The sequence below is a fragment of the Coturnix japonica genome, chromosome 9, assembly GCF_054131305.1.
Source record: "Coturnix japonica strain WE chromosome 9, WE-NBRP24, whole genome shotgun sequence".
In the NCBI taxonomy this organism is placed as follows: domain Eukaryota; kingdom Metazoa; phylum Chordata; class Aves; order Galliformes; family Phasianidae; genus Coturnix; species Coturnix japonica.
In genome coordinates, this window is record NC_140671.1 from 3,364,238 (window position 1) to 3,375,362 (window position 11,125).

Genomic DNA, 11,125 nt, shown 5'->3' on the forward strand with positions numbered 1-11,125 from the left:
GTTCATCTGAAATGAGTAAGAGCTTACTGGTTCACCATGATCACAGCAGGTAAAACCAACTGTGGAACTAAGCAAGTACAGATAACCGAACAGATAAGCAGCAGTGAATAAGATCAGCCTGTAAACATCCCCTCCCAGTCAGCCTCATTCCATTTCTGCGCATCTCTCAAAACAAAAATTGAGAAATAGCATCTCCAAGTGGAAAGTATTGCCATCCTATCAGTTTTACACAGATAACAAAAATGCCATAAGAAATGATGATCAAATATAATTAAAGCTTCTAAATCTAGCTGAACAATTGCTAAACTAACCACAGAGTATGTTCCTTTGGGGATTGTCAGTAGTACTTGCTGAGCTCTGATTTGGTTGAAATCTAATTGAGCAGAATATTTCTTGCAAATTATAGACATCAGAAACGTCCTTTGCTTTGTGTATTTCAGTGAACATTGCCACACAGAAGCTGCAAACTATTTAGAGTAAGAGCACAGATACAAACATTGAGATTCTTGTTAGCTGGCTAAATAGCTAGTCTCATTAACAGTAGTTGAGACTGGAATTAATTCAGTGGCTGAGGTCACTGAAATACCCTGGCAGAGCCATTATTGAATTTCTACTAGTGTGATTACAAAGAGTGCATGCTTAGTCCATTAATTTACAGCATGGAAACCAAAAATCAATGAGGTGCTACTTAAAACTGCTTTTGTAATAATTACTATCATGTATGAGGGTATACATGTGTTAGGGGAGCATGTAAGCTGTTGCGCACAGTCTTGAACAGGAAAGAGATTACCTTGTTGTCTGAGCTGTGTGTCAGAGACAGGGACAGACACAACAGTACAAATTTAACCTGAATTGCAGGTCCTTTCAGTCTTTTCAGTGGACTGCACTGATTTGTTCCTGCTGTGCACACTCTGCATTGGGACCCTTCAAAGTAATAAGGAAGCACCATGGATTTTACCAGGAAAAAGTACTGAAAAAACTTTTTTTTTTTTTTACTTGGGGAAAAAAAAGTGCATTCAAAGAAAACTGGCAATTTTGTATAATACCGTTAGTCCAATTTCGTGTTTCATCCGTAATTTTGAAACTGTTATAAAAGAAAATGCTTGCTTATCTTAATTATCCAATATCATCTACTGCAAGTAACAGAACCCCAGGTGTCTTAGTCAGTCAGAATTTGATGTATCATAACTAAACCTGTGAGAACTTACAGCCATCTATTGCTTTCTAAAATAGCCTACTTCTCCAATGCTCAAAAAACACTTCTTATGTCCCTTCAGAGCCACCAATGCATGTAACCAAAACCCAACTTGGCACTGTAAGATAAATTCTATTCTGATTTACACTTAAGAGACTGTGGCTAAATAGACAGCTGTAGGAAGAGTACTGTAGTCATTGGAAGCCTAGCTATGCTGTAACTTTTCTAAGACAACTGGAGGAGAGTAAGGTTTCCAAGCACTGATGTAATGCTGCTGATGCAGTACGTGTGGGAACAGCATGAGGGAAGTCTGTAATGTTGGAGCCTGGCACTACCACCTACTGCAAGATTCAAACTGACACTTCAGTAGAGGGTGTAAGAAAGGCAGGCTGAGACTGCAACCAAACACACGTGGACCGATATATTCATCACAGGCATCAGATGAGGTCTTCAGATTATTCCAGCTCAGGGCCACACGCTGTTTTGGTATTCAAAGTGACTCATCCATAATCACAGAACTGGATACTGCAGATGAATTAAACAAACATCTTATGACTGCATAAGACTTGATCCTGTTGCAAATTACAGAAGTGGGAATCAGTAGCTTAATTCCAGTCAACTCAGTGGAGCTAAACCAGTGTAAAACTGGCATTAATGAGACAACTGTCAGGTCTGCCAAGTGTTTATGAAGAACTAAACATCCTCCATGAACCTCATATCAATCATATGAGTGATTTTAAGTGATCTTAATGTGCTTATAAATTTTTCTCATGAAAACAATCTCCAGTTGGAAGATGTGCAGTGGTTGTAATAGAAGAGCCTAATAAAATGCAGTTGAATTCAGTTTCAATTTTCTATTTTGAAATTCTTTTTATTCATTGGGTCTTGTGATAGGTACAATAATGAAAGAGAGATGATGTGGTCTCTGAACAAAGAGGAATTAGCGAAACAGGAATAGTGTTTAACCACCCCTTGCAGCAGGTACACAAGTAACATCACTTATTTAATTACGCTCTCTGGCAGCTGGGAGCAGAGATTGGCAGGAGTGGTGCCAAAAGGGACAGCACCAAACAGCACCACCAACACACCATTAAATGCTCCCAGTCAGCAGTTACCATCATCTGCTGCTTTCCTACCAACACCACTAAACTGATAAGACTTGCAGCTAAGTCCTCTATATGAAATTTCTGTCTGTTTCAGACAGCAGTCTGCATTATTATATAACAGCAAAGTAAGGAAGCAGAGATTTCATCCGTGTTTTGAATAGGTAGTAGCTCATCAAATTGAAGAGTCTTTGTGTGGAAAGGTAAATTCCAGTCATCCTGTACAGAAATAAATAGCTCACCTGTCTAACACAGCATTCTTTGACCCCAGAAATGGAAAGGTCTCTTTTAAGCCGTGACACTTGACCCCTGCCTGTGGGTTAGCTGCTATTGATCTCACAGAGGCACAAGGTGGGGAAAACATTCAAAATTATCCAATTCTCTCCTATGTGATTATAGTGTATTTTCCAGAGGCCTTTATTCATCATCTTGAAAATAAGATGCCCATCGACTTCTTGGAGGAAATGAATGCGTTACTTGTGTGCTTAGGATCACTGCATTATAACTCTACAATAAAACTCAAATGAGCTCAGAGAAGTTTCATTTGTACAAAATTCCTCAAGAAGCAATGGCACAGAGGGTACACATGTGCATGAAATATTTCAATTTGCTCAGCTGAATGCTAACAGTGATCTTATTCACTGTATTCTAGAAAGGTTCGGCTTTTGGCGCATATTCCTAAATTTTCTTCATTCTTTTTTGCCTGACTGATTTATTTCCTCTGCTGTGAAAGTTACAGAGAAAAGCAGAGTTGCTTGGCAGCGTGATGTGGGATTGCTGAACTCAGCTGTTTATGGCTTTCAGCAGATGTTTCTGCTTCAAAGAGAGTGTGAGAAAAAATACACATGCACAAATTCCTCCCCCTCCCAGTTCTGCAGCTTTTGTCTCTTATCTTCCTCTGTCTCCAGATCACAAGGACGGCTGTGTTACAATAGCTGCTAGAACATCCTCGCCATAGCAGCTCTCACAGACAACTAAGAGCTGACCTCTCCTAAAATTAAAGCCCATGACTTAAAGTGGAAAGTGAAAAAATTAAGAGAATTGTCAGCCCATGAATATGCTGCATCAGAAAGACTTCCATAGACAACCTAGCCATGAATTGCATCTCATTAAAATGAAAAGCAATGAGGATTGCTGTGTGCGAGAGGCAAGAATACAGCAGCTTTCTGTAGAGGATGCAAGTGGGACAGGCTGCCTTTCCTACTCTATATTCCAGGCGCTGTGCAGAACACATGCTCAGACATAAGCCAAAGGCTGAAAAGTAGAAAGTATGTTTTCCAGTCAATCTCTGAGAAATGATTATTTTGTCAGAAATCAAAAAATAATCTCACCCTGGATATAAGAAATTATAGTTATTATTGAATCTGCCTATCAGTTTGGAATGGATATAAAACTGTCCCATTACTCCGTGATTGCACACCCTGTTCAATTTAATATGTGTGGGGCTCTGCTCTATTTACATAATAATGAAATAAAACAATACCTCCAACCTGACTGACAGAGAGGGAAGGAATTGGCAGCATATGAGACAGTTTTCTCAGCAAGGCCGAGTTATTGCATGCGTTGGCTAAACATCCAGAATTTGGTTTTGATAAGTATTGTGAAGAGCTTTTCCAAACTATCTGGATTTGCTGAGCAAACAAACTTGATGCTTTCATTTGTGCAAGAAAAATGTGAAGAATGACCTTTCTCTTTGTGCTTCAGCCCTTCTGCTTCCCAACAGACCCAGAAACTCCAAAGCAGACAAAAATAGAAGAACAAAAAATAAAGTTATTGGAATTAGGCTGCAATGTCTGTAGAGATCATGGATGGATCTAATTTCAGGCATCCCATTGTATCCTCTTTATTAACTAATTCCTAACATGTAAATACATTTAAATGGTATGTAACAACAGGCTTTCAAACAACTCAAATTTTAGTGCCTTTTTCAAGCAGATGAGAGAGTATCATGACCTCTGATGTGAAAGAAAATACTTTCTGCTTAGTGTCTTCCACAGCACTTGTGCAGATCCTGTTCGTTTTCTGACATGGCCTTTTCTTGTCACAAAGCAGGCATTTATGCTTATACAGGTTAAGAACAGATTTCTAGCAAAACCACTGACCGACAGCAGTGTTGCTACTTATTTTGACCATAGCAAGGCCAAGACACACCAGGTATGGAGCTGGGCCTTGCATGGAGCTGCTAGATGAACACTGAACAGACACACTGTTGTCATGACAGATATGATAGTTAACTCAAATGTAATCTTTCTGAACTCTCACTGCTGAAAACATTGAATCAAAAGGGTGCATCAGCTTCAGTAAGAGTGCTTGCTCCTATGGGTTCCCAGGAAATCTACTTTCCCTTAATGCAGCTGAGCGCAGCCAATTAAGCCAAAACCACTCAGGATTCATATGGTTCAACAAGTTGCCCTGATCCCCACAAGTACCTGCTCAAACAGCGAGGCATAAGATACAAATATCCCCCCTGAAGACAGCTCATGCAGACACTGCAGCAGACAGACAGAGTGAGGGAACGGAAACGGACTGTCTGCCTCCTTCCTGCAGACAGTTCACTCTTGAAAGAGATCCGAAAGGCATTCTTCATCCTTCCTCCGTCCCCAGCTCAGTGCTTTGATAAACACTCCTGACTTTCAAAGCAGCAAAAGAGGAGCCGTATGAAGGGCTCCTTTGGGAAGCAACCTTCTAACCCCACTCTTCTGCGCCCTAGAAAAGACACTATTACGAGGCACAGCTGGCTGATCCTCTGCCATATGTGCAGATGTCCAGTGAATCTTTGGCACCTACAGAGTACGCTGGAGACATCTGTGCCCTAATTTGACCTGAAGCAGGCATCTTAACATACAGAAAAATCTTAAAATGCAAAGACAGCAGGCAAAGATAAATCATTGGGTAAATCAGATGAGAAAGTGTGTAAGAAAGGGATCTTTAAAGCAGTAAGTAAAGGCTTAGCCTTATTATTCCTGGAATTGTTATTGAAAGCTGTATGTATAAATTCCTGTGTGCCGTTTTAAGCAGACAGATGCACATCACATCGTGACTGGCATTGGAAGCTCTGAGGGTTGCACTGGTAACCTGCCAGCAGCCTAAGAGACTGCATCAAAATATGCAAAATGCTTAAAATGCAATACTCAGAAGGCCATAATGCTTCTTCACATGTGACTTTCCTATAAATGAATAGAAATTGATTCTCTCCTGGGCTTCAATAGTAAAAGATATCCACTGCTGATGTCTTCCTTATAAAACATCTCTCTGGTTTGTACAGACCAGCTTCCCAAGCATCTACTACTACCCTAGCAGCACCATGAGCCACGTCAACTCTGATCCTGCCTCCGTTAACAGTCAGAAGGACAAACAACTGTAATGAAAAACCTGGATTAATGAGCACCAAACCTCTGAGTTCTTGTGAAAACTGGGGTCTTCTGCTCAAAGACTGCAGGGCTTTGTGATCAGCAGGCATTGCTGCCTGTCTGCTGAGCTTTGCAAACCACACTGACCCCAAACTGTGCCGAGGGAAGGTGACCCAGATTCCAAATAATTAATAACTTCCACCTCGTTTGTAACGTCTGGATGGTCTTCTGTGTATCCACACACTGGGCACAGGCTGTTTGTCTTCAGGTATGACCAGCCACATGCACTGCATGGCTTGCAGTGTTCCAGGTTTCAGGCATGCTGTACACATATGCTTTACTTTTATTTTTTTCCATCACTTTGCTGAAATCCCCACATGGTGCTTCCAGACAGAGGCAGGGCCTGCGCACAACTGCAAAGGCTTTGTTGCTTTCCTCCATGCCTTGACGATATGAAACATGAGCTGGTAACATCATTAGCTTTTTCCATGCGATACTCAGCCAGCATTTAAAAAAAGAAAAAAGAAAAAAAAAGAGAGAGAAAAAAGTGTGTGTGCTTGTGGCAAGGGAAGTAAGTGATTGTGACACAGTCTGAAACATAAACATAACATCTGGAAGCACTCTTCCTGAGTCTGCCTCTTTATCAGACAGATGGCTGGAGAGCTGTAAGCCCATGGGCCTCTCAAAAGGTTCAAGGCCAAGAGGATAAAGTGCTACATCACAGCAGTTTTCCATTATGTCAGTTTTTCTAAATGTCTCTCCATTCTCCCACACTCTGTTTCTCTACCCAGTTAGGGAGACAGGCACTGCTGCGCTAGCAGAAATCAGAAGCACTGGGTGACTCCATTCCCGTGCAGACAAAGTAATGGAGTACAACGTCCGCAGGCAGAGACATCAGCCCAAGAACAGACTGAACCAGCTTGTACCTGCCCACTTCTAGGTTTGAAGGAGAAAGAAGAAGAGTCAGGCCTAGATCAGACCCTGTAGCTGCATCTTAGTGCTTGACAGTGCAGGTATAGGATACTCTGGTTTTGGCAGAGAAGCGAGCTTAAGAAATTCCTCTAACCCTTCATGATCTTACTCTTAATCTACTGTTTTTATCCTCATACCCAACAGCACATCAGCTGCTGGTTAAAAACAACCTAACAGCCCTTATATGCTGTGATAGCAACCCAGAATGAGCTACCCAGCAACTGTGAAACCGTTCACTGAAGCTGCTCTCAACATAGATGTGGCACATCATAAACCAACCATACTTGCCTTAGACTGGAACCAAATGGATGCAAGACTAAGACATGCAACTGACAGCAATAGCAAACAGAAATCTCTCTTTATCTGTCCTGAGGACACATTTTAAACCCACCAGCTGTCCTCCAGACACAAGAAACAACAAAGGAAAACAAATGACCAAGCAGTAGTTTATGTCTTGTTTTCACTAATCAACACACTGTCGCTGTCTTCATCAACAGTTACTTGAATCTCAGCACAAACGGCCTTATGAGGCAAACAAACATTGCTGATTTCAGGCTGTTTTCGGTTACTTGCTGTAGTGGTAAAGTCTTTCTGAATAAATCAAAGTTAGACTATGGCTCGTGGCTTAGTGGCACAAATTTAAAGAGAACAAATATTTGTTAAAAAAAATAAAAAGTCACGGCCCACATATTTTCAAAATGTAGTCACAAGCAATTATTGATAAGATTTACCTGGAAGATGCCCCTTGTTTTTTAATAAACCACCCTGAAAAAACTGGTGGCAGCACAGAAAGAGCCCAGCTGGGGCTTGCAATTCTCTACCAAATTTAATCAACTAACCAGAATATTTGCACTCTGCACAGCAGGCTCCAAACGACACCATAACTGCAATGCTCACAACATCCTATGCTATACCAGTGGGATCCCAGTACACACACATAGGTTTCTCCATCCAGCTCTTCCTCATACATTGACATTTCATTCAAACCTAGGCTTGTCAGGCGTTTAGAAGACAGGGATTATTTACATACACAAATATAGAGAGGTGTTCATTAAAACATTGACTTTTATTTGCATAATGAGCACTAAAAATATTTTTATAGGTTAATTAGATTTCATGCAAATTATATTAGGAAGATTTAATTTGGGATTTGATAACCCGACTATTATAGTTCGGCAGTTGTAAACATGCAGAATTACATGCTGTTCTAAAGCCACTTTTTTCCTTTCAAGACATTTTCCTCCTTATTTCTGGCAGAATCAGGTGATTTATTTTTACTTTTCATTTTCCTTCCCCTCCAAATTCTCCACTGGAAATCTCTCTAACTGCAGTGATACCAAAAGTAAAGCACACTGAATCAGTGAGCTGCTCATGACAATGGAAATTTCCACACTTTATGGAAATCCAATGCTTCCCATGCACTCTGACTGGGCACAGAATATAAATGCTCAAAACTGTTCAGTTTTCTATGCCTGAAGATGGTACAAATACCCACTGCATGGGAAAGCAATGACTAACCTAACAACCAGTAAAGATTTTATGCCACTATTCAATAAACCCAGGTTTGAGGCCAGTAATAAGTGCAGAGCTAGGGAAATGTTGTTCAGATGTGTACCTAAAAATTGCTCTGCGTGGACTAATGTACAGCAGATTTGTAAGAATTCATACGCAGCAAGAGCTAAGTGATTTCCACTGAAACCAGCAGTAAGTGGTTTCACATGACACTATGTGTCATGGAAGAGTCAGATTGACTGAAAAAGCACCATTTTTATGTCCATGCAACAGCCACACCACGTCTCAGCATAAACCCATCACAAAGGAAAGCAAACACCGGCAGTCCAGTTCATGCCAGTGCTCACTGGAGTGCATGGCTCTTTCTATGACAGAGTTACCATATGAAATGCAGAGTGCCAGTACCAGAGTTACCAGTGCAAGGCCTACCAGTTCTGGAAGAAGTACTGCTTTGCAAAAGGGGATTTGCTGCTTTATATACAAGACACCATATACTAAATCTTTAAATTATCTTGTACCAATGCCTGCAAGTTACAATGGCAAGAATTGTTTGCTTGATGAACCATATGCAGAGGCTGTGATATGTCCAGAGAAATGAGCCCAAACATTATGTTCAGTAAAAACCTTATTAATTAAGGAATCTATATTCAGATCAAAATGATCCCATCTCTTAAGACCAAGGCCTAATCTCTCTCTCTCTATATATATATATAAAATATTATTTTTATTTAATCTGATTAATTTTATTACCAGGAAATTGAGATGTCCTGTTATAGATCAGCAGATGGTACCATAGTTAACATTAGTGTCTCCAGATTTCCAGGCTATAGTTTTAATAGCTATGAATAGTAGTTATGATCCCTATGTCTTCCAATAAGTGAATGGTATTATGGATATAAATGAGCTTAGAGTGCCAGGAATATGGGGTTTCATACCTGTTCCTTGAACTTGGTGCCATCCTTTGACAAATAACTGTTGTGGTTGAATGCTTTCCACCGTTCCCCACCTCTTGTTTCACATCCCATTGCTGGGGGTCACTTGTCTTTGCACTGAGAATATTTACACCTTTCTTCACCTTTGCCCTGTTTGAAACAGAAATTGTAAAAAAGTTTATAAGACGGACCTTCAGGACTGTGATTTTCCTAATGTAGCAGAAGCACAGAAATCTCAATATATCAATGGTAAGCCAAAATTCTATCGGACCAGAGGACTGATGTAAGACAACACGAATGCATTTCTTTAGACAGTAAACACTTTAAAAACACGGTCATAATTTAAGACAGAGTACATGTCTTCCTGCAGACACTGAGACAAAGCATAATTTAAGGCACTGAAAAAGAAAACATTGATTTTCCTCAGTATAAAAGCAGAGTGCTTAATTCTCTCATTTGCAACATGGGGAAGGATGGACTGTCACAAATTACAGTCTTGTTGTAGCAAAACTAGTGCAAACTTGATGCATCTCTAGTGCCTTCTATTGAATTACGCAGAAATAAAGCCAGAAAAAGTAAGGAGATAATCAATTCTGTTACTGAAGGTTCATTAAAGCATTAAGCCCCATTAAGCTTTTCAGCATGCAGTTCAAATAAATGAACAATATACAAATAAACATGTCATGAATAAGAAAACATTACCACCAGTCTTGACATCTGTGCAAATTCATCCAAATGCTTTGGAAAGTGTGTGTTTAAGACGACATGTGGACATATTTTAGGATACTACAGTTGTCTAACAAATGAAGATGAGTAAAAACTGATCATTTAAAGATTTTGTTCAGCTGCTCGAGATGGGCTCTGAAATGGTATAACGTCAGTCAAAATGAAGTTCTTCATGTTTGGATTTTCAACAGAATTACAACTTTCTCAGCAGCTGTAAATTGCTCTTTCCATCATGTAGCTTGACATAGTCAATACCTGGGCTTCTATTAATTAGGATGGTCAAGGTTAGCAGTAAAATACACTGCCAGAGGACAAAAGACCACAGCTACAATGCCATTTTGTTAATTAACTACAATAAGGGGCATTAAGTTGAGTGGTTTTCACATATGCCATTATATAAAGCCCATTAAAAAAAAAAAAAATTCCATACCAGAGTAAAGTAGGTTATGTTTAGTGAGAAAAATCAATGTTGTGATTGCACTTAGCACTGGAATTAGGGTATGAACAACCAGAAGATTGAACTTCCTAAATAAATATGCAGAAGCGCAATTTGCAACTCTCCCTCTAAAAAGGACATTAAGTTTTATATAACAAGGTCAATGGATGAATCAGAATTAAGTCAGACAGTACTGAGCCCCATGCATTTTTAAATGCAATCCGTACCCATATGCTACAAATGTTTTCACTTAATTTTTTATTTACTTAGGGTTTGAGTGCTAGCAAGGAAAAGTCTATTTAATTCCTTAACAAAAATCCATTGACCTTGTTGTATGCTTGTGATTAAATATTAATTTTTCTAAAATCAATAGTGCCAACTTTGTACATAAAAAATTTGTAAGTTATAGTACCTCAATAAACCCTGAGACCGACGACCTGAAGGCCAAATTGTTTGATGGACTCCTGTATTTACCCACCTAATCTATGCAGCATATATACTCTAACACTGTTGTGAAGCAGACACGGCAACAATAAACGGAGATGACAGACAGCTGAAATGCTCCAGGTTCTCTTAGTGCATGGTTCTCCACTCCACCTGGAAAATCTCCCCTTGGCCATGTCTGCTTATATCCCCAGAGAGGCATTTGCACATCTCTACAACCCACATGCCAGCACAGCCAGAAGCTGTCACTGGGACTTCCACTCAAGTGGAGTCAGAATCTCCCACTCCAACTTTATTCTTGATAAGTACTCCATTTTCCATGGGTGTCACTAAGTTCTGTACTCTCTGTAGGAGTAGCACTGAGTAACACAAGGTCCAAAGCCTGCTGACCAGTAACCAAAGTCCCCTTATCCTTCCTCTGGATCTAAAACCAGATCCTGCTAAGCAAGCCATCT

At 40.0% G+C, this 11,125-nt stretch overlaps 1 protein-coding gene across 3 annotated transcripts in view; it reads right to left on the reverse strand.

Moving 5' to 3' along the window:
* TMEM132C (transmembrane protein 132C) overlaps positions 1–11,125 on the reverse strand; it is a 156,686-nt gene that overhangs the window by 65,147 nt on the left and 80,414 nt on the right. For all 3 annotated transcript variants that reach the window (XM_085509482.1, XM_085509481.1, XM_015878410.3), the window contains exon 3: positions 9,068–9,214. In XM_085509482.1, coding sequence (XP_085365608.1) covers positions 9,068–9,157 — 90 coding nt within the window. In that variant the 5' untranslated portion in view covers positions 9,158–9,214. The remainder of the gene's footprint in view (positions 1–9,067; positions 9,215–11,125) is intronic.